General features: G+C 38.2%; 1 protein-coding gene across 1 annotated transcript; it reads left to right on the forward strand.

Annotated features, from left to right (window-relative positions):
* The first annotated feature begins 449 nt into the window (after nt 1–449).
* On the forward strand, nt 450–20,361 carry LOC108410681 (zinc finger protein 850-like). The gene is made up of 3 exons (XM_037533099.1): nt 450–685; nt 2,404–3,972; nt 15,614–20,361. Exons 2-3 carry the CDS (start codon nt 2,454–2,456, stop codon nt 16,534–16,536), a joined length of 2,442 nt encoding a protein of 813 aa, XP_037388996.1. The 5' UTR covers nt 450–685; nt 2,404–2,453; the 3' UTR covers nt 16,537–20,361.
* Nucleotides 20,362–21,393: the final 1,032 nt, after the last annotated feature.

Here is a 21,393-nt window from a genome sequence, read left to right on the forward strand (position 1 = left end):
GATACTGCCCCTTTTTTTTTTTTTTAAACTGCTGGGGTCAAATTGACTCCAATTATAAAATGTCAGTAAATTTGAGGGTGACCGAAGGGGTTAAATCAGGAGCTGCTTCCTTCTTTGTTATATGGTGGGCATTTCCCATTAGATCCAGTGATCCTGTGTTAGCTAACTAGTAAACCGTGATTATCACACACTTACCATTCAAATTTAGACCCCAGTATCCTTTATAATTATAATAATTATATAATAATATATAACATATAATGATTATATATAATTATAGTTATCAAACGATTATCAAATGTTTTACTTTATTATAGAGAGCTTACGAAACGGAGCTGCTGACGTTACTTTTTTTCCCCTAATCTAGCTGGCATGGTTGGAGAGCTTAGGTGGGGACTTTTCATTTGAAGGTCAGAACCTCTCACTCAGCCATTCTGGGGACGCACGTCGTCTCGCGTTAGGTTGCTGAAGTCTCGGTGGGTCTCGTGTGGTGTCCGCTGGTAGCTCGTTGTAGAAATGGTGTTTTAGAGTTTCTCTTTTCGCTCAAGCAAAGCTGGATAAGGAGGATGCTGTGAGCTGTTGGAGAGGAAAGCTGTGCCGCTGGAGCGAGCACGGTTTAACCGCAGGGCTGGAGTTTCCTCAGCAGAGCTGCGGTGTCCGTGTTCGGCGTCGACCTGCTGTACAGGTCTGTTAAACTCGCCGCTGACGGTTAAAACACACTGCAGTGCTTTACAGATGCTTCTCTCTCGGATGGGCTGTGCCGTGTCATATATAGAGCAGAAATAAGCTAAACATTTCCCGGTTAGTTAAAAACCTTTAAAAACCACAGTAAAAGCTCACGTCCAGATGTTAAAGTGTGATTTAACTGCATCACTGAGCGAGTTCTGTGGAGCAGGTCTGAGCTCAGTGATACTGTTTTAAAGTCTGCTTCCAAGACGAGGTTTAAGTAACTGTGTATATATTACGGATTGAACTGTGTTTAAATGGACTATTTGGTCGTATTGACCAAAGTTTGGGGCACCAGTGTCCAGCTGGCTAACACTGCAGCTGTTACTGCACAGCTACAAGCTCTGTGAGTTTATTTTGAAGGGCTTCATTAATATAAAGCTAAGCTCTTTTGATTAATTGTGTTATTAATATATATTACAGAGACAGTTGTGTCTGTAGTGGTTATAGCTGTTTTTCTTTTAATCTTTCAATCTTAAGTATTGTTATTATACTGGTTGTGTAACATTGGATATTTGTGTAGATCATGATCAGGGACTAAACTGGGTGCCCTGTGCTTTAATGTGTGGTAGTGCTGTGAATGGTTCAGCCCCTTAATGCTGAGTAGTAGTGCTGAGCTCCTGTGCTGTAAATCAGGCTATATTTAGTCTCAAGGTCTCAAGAAGGCCTCCCCCACTACCTAATAGTGTGTTGCTGTGATATTTCAGCTTTGGGGTGGAAATGATGAATTAAAATATAAAATGCATAATTACTGGTTATTGTGAAGCGGCGTTACTCTCGGGGCCCGTGGTTGTGTTTCTCTGTTACCTGTATGCCTTGAGTGGGTTGCAAGTGCCCTTTCTGGGAACTGGTGCCTTATTTACCTGTAACAAGGATCAAACATGCTGTTCCCCACAGCTTCTTCTGCTTTATAAGTTACCAAGTTGAAATTAAAGAGGCTTTGCCATTTCAGCTATATACAAGCACACAGTGAAGGGAAACAACATTCCTCCAGGACCCTGGTGTAACACAAAGTGTAAAACAATACAGTGTATACAGCGCAATAAATTGTCAGAAAGAACACGAGACTAATAACACAGAAATAGCACAATAGTCAGACCCGGAGACGCTGCTGCGTGTGCTGTCACCTCATCATCTTGGTAGGACACCATTGATGGATATCACCTGCAATGCTGCATAAATCCAGATAAGCCAAGAAACTTTCACAGCCTGTAGTGATCAACTACTTTGTGCGAATTATTGTAGATTAGATAGTTTTCTCTTGCTTGATGCTGTCAAAACTGAATGTCCGGTTGGATTACTGGAAACCCACGCAGACACAGGGAGAACATGCAAACTCCACACAGAGAGGACCTGGTCACCCGGCCGGGGAATCGAACCCAGGCCCCCCTCGCTGTGTGTTGATTACCCAATTCTGTTAATAAGGAAAAACACTAGTGTGTTAGGCCATGTATAAGTGAACTAGTGTCCCTGTATAATCTAAATGTCAAAAAAAATCTACAGGCATTTGCGTACAGATCCCTGAATTTCTGGAAAAATGTTTAAGGCTAAAAAAAAAAAAAAACTTGGCAGCAGCTGGTACAGACTTTTTCTACTGGACTACTTTAATCCCTGGCCAACCTGTGTTTAACCTTTTGTTGTGTTCGACATTGTGATCCTTCTTTTTATCTTTTTCAGGAAATACTAGAGAAATACATCCAAAATCAGGAGGGATTTAAGGCGAGCCAATGGAAACGTCACCTGATTCATCCCACACTAACAAGTCTGGCATAAAAATGGAGAAAGATTCCGACAAAGCTAGAACTCACCACTGCTCTGAATGTGGAAAGAGTTTTATTGACAGATATAGTCTCCAAAGACACCAGCACATTCACACCGGAGATAAATCATATCAGTGTTCCAAGTGTGGGATGACTTTTAATCAAAAGCACCATCTCAAAGTACACCAGCGCCTTCACACAGGGGAGAAACCATATCAATGCTCAGAATGTGGAAGGAGTTTTACTGCGAAGAGTAATCTCCGAGTGCACCAGAGAATTCACACAGGCGTGAAACCGTATCAGTGCTCCGAGTGTGGAATGAGTTTTTCTGCAAAGAATAATCTCCAAAGACACCAGCGTACTCACACGGGAGAGAAACCATATGACTGTTCGGAGTGTGGAATGAGTTTTAGTCTAAAGGGTTATCTCGAAAGACACCAACGTATTCACACAGGAGAGAAGCCGTATTGCTGCTCAGAGTGTGGAAAGGGTTTTACTCAAAAGAGTGTCCTTAAAGCACACTGGCGTATTCACACAGGGGAGAGACCTTATTACTGTTCAGAGTGTGGAATGAATTTTAGGCAAAAAAGTGTTCTCGAGGCACACCAGCGTATTCACACTGGAGAGAAACCGTTTCATTGTTCGGAGTGTGGAAGGAGTTTTAATCAAAGGAGTCATCTCCAGGCACACCAGCGTGTTCACACCGGGGAAAAACCTTATCAGTGTTCCGAGTGTGGAATGAGTTTCATTCAGCAGAGCTGTCTCCAAGTACACCAGCGCGTTCACACAGGAGTGAAACCATATTACTGTCCAGAGTGTGGCATGAGTTTTCCGGCGCAGAGCGCACTCAAAAAACACCAGCGCATTCACACTGGAGAGAAACCGTTTCACTGTTCCGAGTGTGGAAAAAACTTCTGCCGAAAGAGCGTTCTCCAAGGTCACCAGCGCATTCACACAGGGGAAAAACCTTTTCGTTGTTCCGAGTGTGGAATGAGTTTCGCCCTGCAGAGCAGTTTCCGAATACACCAGCGTATTCACACAGGAGAGAACCTATTTCAGTGTTCCGAGTGTGGAAGAATCTTTATTCGAAAGAGTTGCCTCCAAAGACATCGGCGCATTCACACAGGAGACAAACCGTTTCAGTGTTCCGAGTGTGGAAAAAACTTCAGTCGGAAAAGTGTTCTCCAAGAACACTGGCGTATTCACACAGGGGAAAAACCTTATAGTTGTTCAGAGTGTGGAATGAGTTTCACGGTGTTGAGCAGTTTCCACATGCACCAGCGCATTCACACCGGAGAAAAACCTTTTCATTGTTCCGAGTGTGGAAAAAACTTTAATCGAAAGAGTGTTCTCGAAAGACACCAGCGTGTTCACACAGGAGAGAAACCATATCAGTGCTTAGAGTGTGGAAGGAATTTTGCAGACAGATCTAATTTCCAAAAACACCAGCGTGTTCATACAGGGGAAAACCTTATTACTGTTCAGAGTGTGGAATGAGCTTTATTCGGTGATCCTGTCTGTCGGAATGCTGGAAGAGATTTTCCACACAGCGGTGCCCTCAAAAAACACCAGTGCTTTCACACAAGTAAGAAAGCTGGACGAGGGTGACTAGTCAAACATCTATGCTGGACTTTAACCTCCTTAATCCCAGAGTCTACAAACTCTTCAGAGTTATATTCATTTTGTAGGATGGGTGTTGAAAAGCAGTTCAGATGAACTTTTTTTTTTTTTTTTTTAAAGAAATGAAAATTTCCTGACAAACTTGGTTTGGTTTTGGATAAATTTGACTGACATTTTGGTGTCTTGGACTCATAGAAATATTCTTAATATTGTTTAAAGTTGTTGGTTGATTTCTAATAATAATATTTGATATAAAATATTAATGTTAGCTGGGTGGATAAAATATGGTATTATTTTAATGACTGTCTAATACAGCACCATTTTGAAGCATATAAAAAGCTGGACTAGCAAAAGTACAGCCTCCACATGACAGGAACCCAGTTTCCCCAAAAGCATCTTGCGAAGATCATTGTAACTAGTAGAGTGTTGAGTGTGATCCTGACTTTACCATTCAGGAATCATTTTGTGCTAAGATGCTTTTGGGAAATGCAGCCGGGGTTGGTTTGAACACAGTCTCACTAAGCCAGTCAACGTAAAATGGAGCTCTTGGGATTTTTTTTATTCATAAACTCAGCAAAAAGCTACTACAGATGCCATGTAAATAATTTAAATTTGGTCATGCCACAGATGGGTCATGGTGATGAGGCCAATGCTTAGGTGGTTGCACCAGTTGGGAGCCCATTCCATCCTTTGTTTTGTGCTTAATTCAAAAAGGCGTCTGGGCTGAAACATGTATTGCAATATCAGTTTGGATGGGTGGAGCTTAAGTACTGTAGACAGAACAGGCAGATAAATATATGTAAATGTTTTGTGTTTTTATACAACTGTGTTTCCAAAAAGGTGGAAAACTGTGCAAAATGTCAATAAAAATAGAATACAATGATGTGCAATGTATGTAAATCCTATATTTAACTGAAAATAGTACAAATGTTAACTAAAATTCTTCCTTTTTGAAAAATCTATGCTTGTTTTGAAATTGATACCAGCAACACGTTTCAAGTTTCAACTGTTTAGCAATTTTATATGGAACAGTAGGTGTCCCAGACAGCGTCTATCTCTCTTATACTTCATTTTCGATAGAGGGGGATTGAAACTTCCCAATTTACGATGGTATTACTGGGCAGCTCAATGATGATCTATGTTTTGTTATGCAACTGAAGACACACCAGTATGAAAAGAGAGTCATTTTCTTTGAGGGTGTCCCTCCCTTCCTTTAGTATTCAGACAATCTCACAAAACTGAATCAATCAATCTCTCTCTCATATATATGTATATGTACTAGGTGTGGTGAGAACAAAGGAACACTGTCACTGTGCATGTCCAAGAGTAGGAAAATTTTGGTGGGAGCTAGGATCTACCGTAGTATTGAAGAAGCTCTTTATTTTTTGGACCCATTACACATAATGTAAAGGACAACAGGCATTCTCAAATCATGCCAAAAACTGAAAAACGTCAAAAATTAAGATTTCATTCCGACAGCAGCGATTTACATGTACACATACATACATTTGACTGATGATGATCCGTTATAGAACAACTTTCCAGTTGTTTTATGCTGCTAAGTCAGCCCTAATAAAGCTCTAATAAACCGAAAATGTTCTAAATATGTTAATTTCATACACTAATTTTACTTTTTAAAAAGTGTTTTAGATTAAGACACTTTGGTATTGTATCAAATCAAATTCTGAATTGTTACACCCCTAACATTTCTATGTTCTATATGTTAAATTGTTTGAACAGTTCTGCAGCCTTATTTGACAGAACCAGCTGTAACATTCCATACAAAAGTTTATATACACCCAATTAAATAATGTACTTCTACTGAAGAACTAACTTCTGACTTTTGTTTTATTTGATTCTTGAATCGGGTAAAAACTTCTGTATGTTGAAAGTTTGATTTCGTTATTGTATCTGGTTCCAATTCTTAAACATGTAGTTTAATGTCAAGGAATAGCTTTTAGGGTGATTGTAGTCTTGAATAATTACCGTCTTAAGTTCTGTATCATGAAAACCACAGTTTATATAAGCTCACATACTTCACTCACAGCTTCTCTAGGAAGTTTTGGTAAAGTCCAGCCATGTTACTGATGGTTCCCACATGTAGGTTAAGGTTTCTCCCGGGTCTTGAGCTCTTCCCATCTCCAGCTGGGCCACATGGATGAGCATCTGCAGGTGGAACGCTGCACTATTTGTCCAGTGCTTCAGACAACAGGTGCTCATTTGATTATCATGGAGCACGGAATATCTGAGACTGGTCTTTTCACTGAGCTGCGGCTCCAGACGTTTGGTGTCTTCTAGCAGCTGTGGTGGTTAATGCATATTGAAGTGAAAACGTTTCATGTACTCATCCATAGCGTCTCTGACTCCTGAGGCCTTTTCTTCAGCAGAAATACGCCGCATTATGTCCAGTGGGGTCTGGCTACTTTGTGTCATTAAACTTCTGAAAGTAGAGCCCAAACTAGTCATGTAGCCTGGACTTTGACTGACCATGTCACCAACCAGGTGGGCAGAGTGACCATTCAGTACATCTGCTGAGTCCAGTCCGGAATACTTCAGTACGGAGTAGTCAATGCCAATAGCAGGCAACATGAAACGTGTCTGGACTAAATGGAAGAACACAGAGGTTAAACACTCTTCTTCTTACATAGAATATTCTCCACCCATCACCACGACAACAATGTAAAGCTCAGAGAAACTGTTATGGACAAAAATAAGTCCAACAGTTTGATGCTGGTGGGCACTGCAGTGTTTTAAGTGCAGAAATATGAAGCCTCACTCTCATTGGTCCTCTCACTGGCCTGGATCAGCCACTCATTCTGCAGCACTTACAGTACCATCCATTTACAGTACATGTATAAATACACAGGTTTTATCTTCATGAAAAAGTCTGTTGCCCAGAAATGCTCAAGTTCTGTTTGACTGAGCAAACGCCTTGTTTTAACAATGATGGCAACCTGAACACTGACCACAGAAAAGAAATCATTTATTCAGCCAGAGCAACACGCAGAGTTTATCTTTAAAAAATATTTCAACTATCGCAAAAGTGATGTTAACCAGCTTTGGAATATTTAAAACCTTAAGTTAATATGATTCATTTGTGTGTATGTACTCACACCTCCCTGTTCAAAAGATTACAAACATCTAAAATGTTTAAAGAGCAAAAACATTGGGGTAAATGGAGGATGATCAGTAAATAAAATCAAAGTTGCCAAATCCGAACATACAATAATTATGGAAGATCTGTCACATTGGCTAGATGAACACAGCGTAAACTTTATATCCTGTGTTTAAAATGCTATTAGTCCCTTTGCCGAAGGTGTTCTTTCACAGCTTTGTACCGCTCTGGGGGGAACCCATCGGTACCTTGCTACTGTTCATGGCTGAAAAAGCTTTGTCGATCTGCTATTTGTTATCGGTGAGATAAGTTGATCATTAATGTCTTGACCAAGTGTGGGGAGGTCTAAAGAATTAAAAAAATTTTAAAAACATCAACAATTGTAAGTCCATTAATCTATTGTCCAACTGGGAATATCAAGATTTGTAATGTATTTTAAATACTTTTTGTACACGCTCCAGGCAACTAAGATTCTTATTTGTAGCAGGATCTCTTAGAAATGGTGTCTTCTGCTTGTTTTCTGAGCCTCCATGCTAGCAATTTTGGCACTCATGGCCTGCCTCATATCTTTGATTTGGGCTTTTCCGTAACTTTCTCAATTAGTATCTTATTTCCTGATTGACATTTCTAATTCGGTGTATAATAGAGTGCTCTTTATCAATTTGTTCTAGATTTCTCAATTTTTCCTGTAGATCTGACGGTTTTTAGGCCTGTATCTTTTTCAGCATGTCCTGGCTATGATGCTATCTCAGAGCATGGCTCTAGCTGCATCCCATAACGATATATGAAGGACTTACGTCTCTCATTGTCCTATAAACATACACCTAGATCTGGCACAATTGAACTTGTACACCATGTGAGGGTCTAACTCACAACCTTTGTGAAGGTAATCTGGAACGCTGAGGGATGAACCACCCGGCAGACACTAGTCTCAAGTGCAGAGCAACAGGGACTTGAGGAATGTTTAACCCGAGAAAACAAAGCTTCATGCTTAGGGAAAACAGCCAAACAGTCTTGAGAGAAATAAGAACTTGAAAAGCAACTGAATAAACAAAGAAAGTTTGTAGTTGCGGAGGAGGATTGAACCCTTGCCTTTACGTTGCAGGACCATACGTGCTGTACCACAGACCACCTAAGAAAGTGGTGATGATGCTAACTAAAGGGTTTACAAGGAATACTCCTGAGCAACTGAGAGCTTCTCCAAATAAAAACAAACTCCTCTTTACTCTTTCACTAAGAGCTTCTCGAACAAACAGTACCCCACAACAAGGACTGAAGGAATACTCAATAGTTGGAATTACTTTTTTTTTTTTAATTAAATACTTACACTGGGAAGTACCTCAGTACCCCAAAGTGGCACCGTGAATTTAAAACCGAGCAGAGTGTGAGCAACCCTTAAGTAAGGCATCCAGTGCCATCACCACTCAGCCCTCATTGCCCTGTCCTGGCATTCTGGCCCCTCCTAGTAGCCTCCAAAATGTATTATGCTGTCTAGATAAACCTCAGCATGACCTGAAAGAGTCCTCTGGCCTGTCACACAATCTTTCAATCTACGCAAATCCTTGTTGTACATAAAGAAATGGGTCTGATCCATGCATGGACCACCATACATCAATCAATCCTGAGTCTTTAAGAACGTTATTTGTTTTTTTCAGTAGAATCCCTTCTTGTTTTCCTGTTGATTGTATATAAAAAAAAGGTTAAGAAGCCTGTCAAAATCTTCTGCACAGATCCCATTAGTTTCTGATGCAATCAAATCAAACACCTTTCTTAAAACACAAATTGCTTCTTTTTTTAGGTTTTTCATGTTCAGCACTAAAAAAATGGCCTTCCTGTCAAATACAATACATATTTATTTTGCTTATCATTTTGCTACGTTTGTTTGGGTTGTTTTCGCCCATTTACATTAAAAGAGTATGTATCAAGTATGTTTTACTCGAAGATAGCAATGCCTAAATATGTGAATTGAGAGGTGCGTGTTGCCCTTTTCTATCTTATTTGTTTATTTTTTTTATTATTATTATTATTATTATTATTATTATTATTATTCTTCATCATCATCATCATCATCATCATCATCATCATCATCATCATCATCATCATCATCATCACTATTTTATTTATTTATTTATTTTTTATTTCTATTTAATCTCCTTTTCTAATGTTATTGATATTTGTACATATTGTAATGTATTATTTATATTTAGTATTATTTTAGACCACTCTTGTTCTGGTAAATATTCTGTTTATCTCTGTAAAGCTGATCCCCAGGCGCAGCTTTAGTGGAAGCACGTGTTCTAAGGGGGTGGGTGGGTTATGGTTTAAGGATAAGGGGTTGATGCAGAAATTCACTTTGTTGTTTTACTTGAAAAGTGTAATATGTCTGTGATTCTACAAAAGGCAATAAAAAGATTGGGGGGGGGGGGGGGTGTATGTTATAGTCCTAGTACTGCATTTGTTTTATGTTTGAGACATTGTACTTGGAACAGGTATCTTAGGCCTCAACAGACAAACAGGGTGAAACAAAACAGAGAATTTCAAAGAACTATAATACAAAACACTGAAAGGGAAGGGGGCTAGTTACTCATAACTTCTCATTACAGAATTATAAGGAGGGCTGATACCCAAGTACCACAGACGGAACTTACCCATCACTTATCCATCCTGATATATCTCCTGCCTCTGTTCTGCGATACCCCTTCAGTGTCTACCAAACTTGTTGCTGAAAGTGTTCTTATCTCTGCAGCGCTGGGTCTCAGGCAGCTCCCACTGCAGAAAGATGGGCCAGCGTTTCCTCCATTATACCCTCGTCGCCAGCTGGCTGCTCACTTGCCATAGCAGCACTGATGCTACTTCAATGGCAACAAAATGTTTGGTTTGTTTTCCACACTTTCCACATATTACATATTCTCTTGTATCTTTAGTTTCAGAAATGAGTAATTATTTAATGTTTCCACCAGTCTCTTGGGAAATTTGGCAGGTTGTAGAATTACAGATATGCTTCAGCCTATTGTAAAGTGTTTCTGAGCTATCCCAGGCATAGTGAGTTTCTAGGCTATAAAGAACCAACTGGGTGAACCAATTACAGCGCCACCCTGAGGCAGATCAGTGCCACAGCTCTACCAAAGACTCAATGATTGTGGGTGAACAGCTAAAACAATGCACTGTTCCTGAAATAGTTTTTCCCCAACGGTCAGCGTAACGTCAAATAGATTGAGAGATCCACCACAATTTTGATTTCACATTTGATTTCACCCAAGGGGTCAAAGATGTTTATTAGCAGGCCCCCCAGGACTATTTGTAAAAGGACCGTATGTATATCTGAAAGGCTTACTTTCATGTGGGTCAGAGATTTGTAGGATGCACAAGTAGATTTCAGTTTTTGAGCTCTGCTGGGATTTATGGTCTTACATGTATTTTCCCCACTCTCTGTGATGGATTCACAGAGCAGTGGTGCTGTCCTGAAAGCTCACTCCACACTCCAACTCAGTAGGTGGCGGTAATGCACTGTATGTAGGCCTGTCAACCACCATTCAGATCAAAGAAGAAGAAGAGAAAAAGAAGAAAGAAAGACAGAAAGAAGTTGCCTTTCAAGCACATTTGCTCTCCTTATTGGAACTTGTCTTGAACCCTTTGAGCTCCCTGCTCTCTGTAAGTTCATCTGCTTCTCTTTAACTCTGTATGGCTTGTCACGCTGTACCCTGTGCACGTTTGAAAGGGTTGGCTGTGGCTTGTTGTTGTGCTAACATGCTGTGTTGTTCAGAGCACTCTGTGCACAGGCCATGCTTTATTCCTTTAATTCTGTGTTCACACAGAGCAAGACTTGGTTTAAGGGGTTTTAAGTACTCTAGACAAGCTGATGGGACTGATGTATTTACCGGTCAAAGACTTTTCATATTGCTTTCAAGACTGTAAAGGATTCATGTTCACTGATGTTGTATTTGTGTATGAAGTGCATCTGTGTGAATCTGAAGAGCTGTTTAAATCACATCCCTTTGACCTTGTGGTTTCCAACTGGACGTTTTATGGACACTTTATTCAGCAGTGTTGATAGTAAGTGCAGGTCTCTTAGCCCTGAGAACTGCTGCCCAACATTCTGCTGAATATTGCAAATGGCAACCAAGTTTACTACTAATAAATTATATATTCCAAATGTATTTACTAAATATTTTTGAAGTGTATTATAATGTATTATTTGCGTTGTATGTAGTTTTAACCTAGTTTTAACCTAGTTTACAGATGTAACTAAATGGTATTGACCTGTGGTTTGCATTGTACTGTGCCTGAGTCATGTAGATATGCAGTAAGTAATAACTGCATTTTCACAGAGCATCAATGCCTACAACACTGGCTTTTGCCTGGTTCAAGATTCGTTCGCTAATACTTTACATTAGGACTACAGTACAAATTCATTTCAGAAGAAATTTCAAACAGTAAAGGGCATTGGACAGAGTTTTGGCTATTTTTATATATTTTCAAATGTATTTCATATTGAATACAGTTACATAGATTTATTTTGCATGGTACATTCATCCATACATTTTAAAATAATTATATTTTTGAATATATTTGGTTCGTATGGCAATATATTCTGAAATGTGTTTTTATTTCATGCTAAAATACATTCCATAGTGTTTGGACTGTATTTCAGCATGGATTGCAATGCATCTAAAATGTATTTCTATCTATCTATCTATCTATCTATCTATCTATCTATCTATCTATCTATCTATATCATTTATATATATATATATATATATATATATATATATATATATATATATATATATATATATATATATATATATATATATACACACACACACACACACACACACACATATACATACCTATCCACATATCCAGTGCAAGCCAACATGTAGAGGTGGGCACTGTGACAAAAATAGCACACTATTTAAAGTATGCACAATATATGATGACATTCTGACACAGTACCCTAGTAGTACCACACATAGAGACTACTATAGAGAACCCTGGGTGCAATAGTTTTTATTCAGTGTTACACATACCATGCTAAATCCAAATACACAGGTCTAATTATGCTCTTTTGTAATGAAGCATGCAGCTAGTCAGTGTTTATGTGCAGGCTATATCAACGATGTGCACAGGCCAGGTGTATCTGAAAATTGAACGCCATGTTTATGTTCATCCAAGTTAAAGATAGCCCAGCTCGACCAAAACACTTCTCCATTTAATTTTTCCTGCCTCTGTACTTCCTAACTGTGCATTTGTAGTTGTAGTGCTGTGGCTTTGAGCCTCAGATGTTCTCTCTGTCTGAGCTCTCCGGCTTCTGTGTTGTGTTCTTTTTTTGCTCCTCTGCAGGTTTTCATCTGGTTTTATTGATTAATATATCTTTGTTAGTGCAATAATGTGTACCACAACATTAGCAGTTTAAAAAGAGTGTTGAAAAATGAAAACATGGTCACTAATTCAGCACTACATGCTGCCTCCTTACTTGCCATTATCAAACAAACTTCCACAGCACAGATTAAACGTTACATCCAATGAATGAGATTTTTACATGGCCTTCTTAGCAAATGTGAACGTATTCTGGTAAATCTAATTGTAACATTCAGGAATTACAAGTAATGTACCATGTTTTGGTACTCCATTATAAGTGATAATGTTTTGGTGGGGGCTGCTGGCCATTGGCTGCTAGATTAAGCACTGTGGTGGGGGCTGCTGGCCATTGGCTGCTAGATTAAGCACTGTGGTGGGTGTTTGAAGGCTTTCAAGAGGGTGAGAACAAAGCTGTTCAGGAAACTGACCTTTTGGTAGAAGCTGTTCTAAAAGCTGACAGCATAAGTGTGAATAGACTATGATGGGGTGGATTTGATAGGTGAGTTTGACTGCGAAAGCCTGGCTATTGTCATGATCACAGATCTGAAGATGGTGCCATCGCCAGTTAGTATGGTTAAAACAATTTAACAATAAAACTGACGTTCTTGCTGACCAACCCCATGAGCTACCAACCACTTTTAGCACACTAGTTGGGGTTTATCTGAAACCAGGCATTTCTACAGGTTCTATAGTTGCTGTAATTAGCAGTCTGAACCGCTGCCCTATTAAAGCGACCTTGGGTTTGTGAAAGGTGCTGTATAAATGTAACTTATTATTCTTATTCTCATTAAAGGCTGGGGTGATATGGTAATATTTTACTGTCTTGTTACAATTAGTAATAATCTTTTTAGTAAGAACTAAAATAAGCATATTTTTCAGTTAGTACAGCTTGTTCCATAACACTGATAGGGTAATGATATGGTAATTTTCCGTTAATTTAAAATAGCATTTAAGTGCTACCAGTCCATTTGATGGTTTTTACACATTGTTTACCACATTTTTGGTATAGTGATACAATTCTAAATTTGTTTACATTGTAATTAAACTAATTAAAAGAGACATTTTCAAATATTTCTTGAAACTGTACCAACCTTGATTTTCTCACAGGTGAAATTGAGTTTCACAGTTTTATCACATACAGGAACATAAAAAGACAAACACTCTTTGAGGTATGCAGGTGCTAGGTCATTTAGAGCTTTAGAAACTAGTAAAAGAACATTATGCCTTAAAAGAGTCAGGTATCCAGTGAAGGTCTGATATTAGGTCTTTTTTTTGTTGTTTTTGTTAGGATCCATGGTCATTTTGTATGAGTTGTAGAGGATGTAGTTTTCCTAGAAAGCCCATTAGAAAGAGCATTGAATAATCAACACTACTTTTAACAAATCTGGCTGAAATTTCTCAGATAACTTGCTTGATATTATATTCACATTTAATCATTTGAAAACAACCTTTTGTGAAAGTTTATCTAAAATCCTATTGAGAACCTGTTGAGTACAGACAGATCCATGCTCATCAGCCTTACCAAGGCTATTTTATTTTGAAAAAAGAATAGTAAATTCTAGGAGACAAATCCTGCTTGAGGTCCTATTTGACATCACTGGGTATCATTGTAAATAATGAATGTTCTCAAAATACAAAGATGAAGCATGATGCTCCTCTGGGCTCCGTGCTAGGGCTTCTTCTGTTTTCAGTTTATAGGTTACGAGATATAGGTTATGAGATATCATCTGCAATAAAGAATAAATGTAGATTAAGCAAGAGGAACTTTCATAACTTGCAACAATTAGCTACTGTGTATGAGTTAGATTAGATGCCATCGTTTCTCATACTTGAAATTAAAGCAAGAGATGTTTATTACAACTAATAAGACTAATTGTTTTAAATCAGTTCTATCTGGCTTGCACTGAATACCGCTTACATTTTATGCTAAATGAAAACTTGTCGCATAAAGAAATACATGAATCATACAGGGAGATTAATTCAAAAGAGGCCCCGAACATTCTGTAATAACTGATAGGATGAAGCATTCGAAACAAAACAACGTGCAATGTGCTCCTCGGTACATGGAGCTTTGAACAAGCGTCTAAGTTTGCAGCGGATTTGCTTCATCCTAATGCGAGTTCCAACAGAATATTTGAGGCGTCTTTCGAATGAATCTCCCTGTACAAAGGGTCATTATTCAGGGTAAACACCATACTCTGAACTAGAAATCAGATTAAGAAATCTGATAAAGAGAGCTGGATTTTAAGTCAGTAATCAGGTTTCTGAGAGCATGTAATCTCTTACTCTGATTTCTTTCGGGTTTCTCAGTCTGCACATGTGCAAAAACAGACTGCTGTACCGGAAAATAAGCAAGCAACGTTGCCACAAGATGGCAGCAAAACAGTTTTGGAGTGACGCTGAAACTAAATACATTCTTAATGAAATGTGAGATTTAAATTTTTCACATTTTCTAGGTGTATGCTAATATTTCCAGGCAAAGTGGTGTGATATATATATTTTTAAAAATCCATAGTATAAAGAAATACATGGCTTAGCCCATCACTGTTTAAGTCAACTAGTGATTAAGTGATAAAATGCAGGTTTCTTAATGAGAGACATTGCATGCAGATCTGTGAAATACCCATTAAAATTGTGACTAATCATTTTTAAGTTAAAAAGGGTACAGCTGGAGGTCATCTTTGTAAAACTGCCAGTAGCTATTTCCACTGCAGTACTTTAATCCCTGACCAACTGGTATTCATCTAAGTTTTGTTGCATTTGACATTAAATTTTACTTTTTTTTTTTTTTCACTTTTACCAGCAGATGCTAGAAGAATGTATCCGGAATCTGGGGAGACTTCATGTGAGCAGATGGCATCCGGAAGCTCTGGTACTGAGCAGGCATCATCTGATACTCTCAGCAAGAAAACATCTCGCAGAAAAATGCAGAAAAGTACAGAAAAACCGAGAAGTCACCACTGCTCTGAGTGCGGAAAGAGCTTTGCTCAGCAGTGCGATCTCCAAGCACACCAGTGCGTTCACACAGGAGAAGGATTTATGTGCGTAGAGTGTGGGGAGAGTTTTAATCGCATGAGTAATCTCCAAGTGCACCGACGCATTCACACAGGAGATAAACCGTATCAGTGCTCAGAGTGCGGGAAGCGTTTTAATGTACAAAGCAATTTCCAGAGACACCAGCGTGTTCACACAGGAGCAAAACCATATAACTGTTCAGACTGTGGGAAGACGTTTACTGCACAGAGCAGTCTCCAAAGACACCAGCGCATTCACACAGGAGAGAAACCGTATTATTGTTCACAGTGTGGAATGAAATTTAACCAAATGAGCCACCTCCGCGAACACAAGCACGTTCACACAGAAGCGAAGCTGTTTCAGTGTTCCGAGTGTGGAAAGAGTTTCAGTCGGAATTCCGTTCTGCAAAGGCACCAGCATATTCACACAGGAGAGAAACCATATTCCTGTACAAAGTGTGGAATGAGTTTTACGGTGCAGAGCAGTCTCCAGGAACATGTGCGCATTCACACGGGAGAAAAACCGTTTCAATGTTCCGAGTGTGGAAAGAACTTTAATCGCAAGAGTGTTCTACAAAGACACCAGCGTGTTCACACAGGAGAGAAGCCACATTACTGTTTAGTGTGTGGAATGGGTTTTACAGTGAAGAGCAGTCTCCAGAGACACCAGCGTACTCACACAGGGGACAAACCGTATAAGTGCTCAGAATGTGGGAAGAGTTTTTCACACAGTGGTTCCCTCAAAAAACACCGGAGCCTACACACAGGAACGAAGGCTGAAAAGGGGGTCATACATTTACACTGTACTTCAACTTCCTTAAGCTCACAACAGCCGATAAACCAGAAGCAGCAAAGTGGAAAGGATGAAACGGATCTTCCAGGCCAAAGTTTTTGCGCCACATCTTTTTTGACAATGAGCGAGTTTGCATGCACGCAATAATCCAACGGTGATCACGTTTCTGCAGCTATCTGATTACTCAAATGGTCATTATTCATGGTAAACACCATGCTCTAGTCTAGAAATCTGATTAAGAAATTCAATAAGGAAAGCTGGATTGTAGTCAGATTTCTCAGTGCATTTAAACTCTTACTCTGATTTCTCAGTCTGCACATGTGCGAGAACAGACAGCTGTACTGGAAAATAAGCAAGCAGCGTTGCCACAAGATGACAGCCAAATACTTTTGGAGCGACACAAAACAACTACATTCTCGACGAAATGAGATTAAAAATATTTTCATCTTGTAAACGATGCATGTTCATATTTTCAGGTAAAGTGGTGTGAAGGTTTTTTAAAAAGACTTTACCTGAAAATTTCTTAGTGTGTAAATTTTCGAAGTGTGAATTTCTAACTGTGTTCTTTTGCTTTAAGTTGTAGTTTACACTATGTTTACATCACGTTTTCTTCTGTGAGTTTATTGCCTCGTTGCAAAGCAGAAATCCTATTATTGTCTGACTCATTTAGACTTGAAGTTTCCCATTATGTGATTACTCAAGTGCATATAAACGCGTTGATTGAATTAGTGTCAAAATCTCATTCTGCAGTTATTGGATTGCATGTAAATGCACCCACTGTCAGTTGGGTACTGTCGGTGCAAAGTTGTTACAAAAGTATTTGTTGTATCATTGATTTGTAATTACTGATTTAAAATGACTGATTTATTAGTATTAGTTGAAGTACAGTATCAAATTTATGCTAGCTGAATGGATAAAAGTATATTTATAATATTTAATCACCATTTTAGCATCTGTTTTTGGAGCATTGCTTTAAAGAATATAACGGAGTGAGAGCTGGTCAGGCTATAGACAGCCCCAACACGTCTGTAGCCCCCAAAGGTTAGTTTTAACATGGTGTTACTAAGCTTCCAAAAATAAAGTAGTTTAGTGTTTGGAACTCAAAAATAAACAGATATTTTGTAAATAAAATTGAATTTGATCATGCTTATGTTCGCTGTTCTACTTGGTGAAAATTCACTTTGCCATATCAGCTGCAGTCACGTTCATTTGTTTTGCGTTCTTTGTGTTCTTTTGTTCGCAAAATTAATTTGATTCATAAAGGTTTTGTTTACATATATTTAATACCCTTTATAAGGAATGTTATGACTAGCATGACTAGCAAAATTAACCTCATTTCCAGGGCATTAGCACTGAAAATGGTGAAGGTTCAGAAACGGATCTCCTGTAGCAAGAATCAATGGCAGAATCAATTTTAAGCAAACAGTTTGTTTGTTTTTTAAGCAAACAGTTATTCTGGTGTCCGCTGAGACTAACATACAGAAGAACTGCTGTAGGAATATTAAGTTTGAGCTCAACAGTTGTGCAAATACAAGCCACATGCAAATATTATACTGTAATAATAATAATAAATAATAATAATACTATATGTAAATTGGTCACTATTCTCAGATTGAAAGGTCAGTGTAAGTTAGTATCTCTTTAAACTTAAAATTATTTTAAAACAGATGTTAAAAGACAAGTCCAAGACTTGAATAGGTGAGATTTAAGACTGGTTTTAAAGAGTCCAAAGGAGAGCAATGCCAGTTCAAGACTAAAATGCAGCAAATCTGTCCAGAAGACCTTTAATTAATCTTTATCTTAGAAAAAAAAAAAGGTACTTAAATTTACTTACTGAAAAAATGTAAACGGTCAAGATATCTCCTGACTCTTTTCTGACAGATATGAAAGTCAAACTGAAGCCTTTAAATGAACAAAATTAACTGTTCCAAACAACAGTGCCCCCCATCTGACATCGGAAACCCTTCCTGTACTTCTACCTGCTTGAATCGTCTGTTTCAAGAATTTATAAAATCTAATATACAGTACAATGTAGCTTATACAGATGATTTGTGAAGTGGTTCATCAACACTTTACTGCCATTCTGTGCTATCCAATTAAATATCAGCCTTCCTACCTAACAACTAACCATACTGTAAAAAATGGCTCATTTGAATCAGTTCAACCTAAAAAATTACTTGGTAATAACAAGAAACGGAACTATATTCACTCCAAAAATGACTTTGATTGAAAGTTGAAGTTACTACATGAACTTATGGTAACACTTTCTATAAAATGTCACATTTGTAAGCATCTATAAACACATTTTATAACGCATTCATAGGGCATTATAAACATGGTTCTAAATATTTATAAAAACAAAATTACACTGAATTACACTTTATAGCTATATTTATTATGTTTTGAATTGTTAATATAATGTCAGTGCCAAAGAAGTCAGCCTCAGCTTGGAGAGCGTAAAGACAAATATTACGCCATTAGAGTTCCAGTATTTTATTTCCCACCTCTGGTGCTGTTAGGGTTGCACCTTTGGGGCTTCAGTCCTGAATATTCAGAAAATCCAAACAAAATTACTGCTACAGTGTTCTTGTCTTAAGCAGTGCTCTCACTTTAAACATTACAGTACATCACAGCAAACGAAGAACTCCTCAGCCCCTCCTCTGACATCACTGAGCGTGAACTTACTGTGGAGTGAAGGCCTGGAGAGGGAGAGGCGAGAGAGTGCTGCCATTGTAATTTGTTCCCTCATTGGTTCTAACATCAAGCGCTGGAAACCTTTACTCTAACACTACAGTACAGTAATGCTCATTTCTGCTAGCATTCCATTAGATATGCTGGGTTAAGTTAGTTCCAAGCTAATGTGATGTACATTGACTTTCCCACTGTGTGTAAAACACTGAGGGCAGCACTAGTTTAAACTCTGACATTTGAAGCCTGTAATGTGCTTTATTGTGTATGTTTTAATGTTTCAGTAAATTCTTCAGTAAATATTTCAGCTTTACGCCTCACTCATAATAATGGAGGAGGCTTTAGTTCAGTACGCTTCACTTTACTTAGAGCGGACAAATAACTTATGAGCTGTTTTAATTTGTTATGAACAGTACTTATAAAGCATTATGTTAACAAGTCATAATGCATAATAAGCCTGGTTATAACATGTAATGCATTTTTATAAACATAGCCATGTTTATGATAAACTACAAATGCCGATAGCTAGCTCGGTGCAAATGTTCTTGTTTGTAAAACACAAACATCTCGCAAAGCTGTCAAATTCAGTAAAAGGCCCTTAATATGGAAAAAGACTACAATATGAAAAATGCTTGATTTAGATTTTGCAGTCATGACAGCTACAAAGTTCACTACATATTCTACAAGAGAATGTTTTAAAAGTTTTAAATTACTTCAGCTTCGACAGGATAAATAATGACATTCTAGGCTACTTGTTGAGGTATAATGACATTTAAACAAATTAACATAATGTCACAAGATCAGTGGAATGATCTGAGGACAGTTTAAACATGTGCCAGCAAAAAGCTAATGAACTTGAGCGACATTTGGATTTCACAAAGATTTTATATGAAACTGTTTACCATCAAACTGAAGCACAGCTGCTCAGGTCTGTTTGCCCATGAGATAAACTAAAGCTGTTAAAACATGGCTCTGGTTCACTCTAAGCCCATGACCCATTTAAGTTTCTTGAGTGTGGGTCAAGACGAATTTGTGGGACTAAGAAGTAAGAACTTTTTTTTTTAAACTGTAGTGGGCTAAATGTGAGACCGCAATCGTTTTGAGCTCTACCATTGAACTTAACTCTTATGAATATTTGCATGTATTTTTATAACATCCATTAACAAAATATGTTCATAAACTTTAATGTTTAGGAATGTAGATTCTTTAAAACCCAGATAAACATGTTAATTGTGATGTATTTGATCTACACACAATAAATATGCAAAGCTAAATATTACTTCACTCACTTCTTATGGCTGTTCATCATTTCTTACTGTATTTTAAATATTTCAGTTACCTTCTAAACATTTTCCCAAAAAAATTTTCCCTTTTTTTCTGATGCTGTTCATCATGTGGGATTGGACTCCAGTGTATTGCACGGCAAAGGCAGCTCTGATTTGCTCCCTTTAATTCAAACCGTACAACTCCATCTCTGCTCGCGCCATATACACCTACCACACAGACAGGAGCATCTCTGCTCTGCTCATGCTTTGTCTAGTGTGTAATAACCCAAAACCTCTAAAAGGCCAGTTCTAACTATGCTGGAAATCGCCTTGCACTAACACACACGTGTAGTCCAGTGAAAGACGATTCGGAACACAGGCTTGAAGCTGAAAATCCTTCTGGCCTTGTAGCAGCTTCTCAGTGGAGCTGTATTGTTTCAGATTCTACACTTGTAGCCAGTTAGCTAGTTAACTAGGCATTTCTGAATAATTAGCTGGTGGCTATAATGGGGTCTTGTAACAAAACACAAAGACAAAGTGTTTTTTTTTTACTCCTGTATTGTTGCCTGTAAATCTGTAATTCCAAAATGATGTGAATATGTGCTGGATGCTCATCAGTTGTCTGCACACAGGCTGATTTTGTTCCTAGATATGCTGAGAAAGCATTTTTGTCCCATTCTGACATGGTTAAAACACCTTAAGTATTTCCTAAGTGCAAATAAAAATGTGATTAAGAGTTTCCTAAGGTGGAATTGTCATCTACCCTTACATTTTCCCTTAATGATCAAATTTCACTTCAATACTCAACCCCTCAGTAGTTGCATAAAGTTCATAAACTGGAATTTTTCATAAATGTAAATAAAATGCTCCCTTAAGGTCATGGCTGCTTGAAGAGGAGAACATATCTGTACAAGTTCTTTGTCATAGAGAGAATCATAAGTGTCAAATTAATAGTGAAAGTGCAGATTTGACTGGCACTAAATGTTTAAAGCTCCTCGACTCCTTCTGTAAAAACTATATGCATGTTTAAGTGACTGTATGGCTACATGCT

This window comes from Pygocentrus nattereri, chromosome 22 (assembly GCF_015220715.1).
Source record: "Pygocentrus nattereri isolate fPygNat1 chromosome 22, fPygNat1.pri, whole genome shotgun sequence".
NCBI lineage: Eukaryota > Metazoa > Chordata > Actinopteri > Characiformes > Serrasalmidae > Pygocentrus > Pygocentrus nattereri.

Coding starts and splice junctions, on each gene's coding strand:
- LOC108410681 (XM_037533099.1), top strand. CDS start 2,454: ATGGAAACGTCACCTGATTCATCCCACACTAACAAGTCTGGCATAAAA. Junction 3,973..15,613: donor AAACCTTATTACTGTTCAGA/GTGTGGAATGAG, acceptor TTCACACAGGAG/AAGGATTTATGTGCGTAGAG.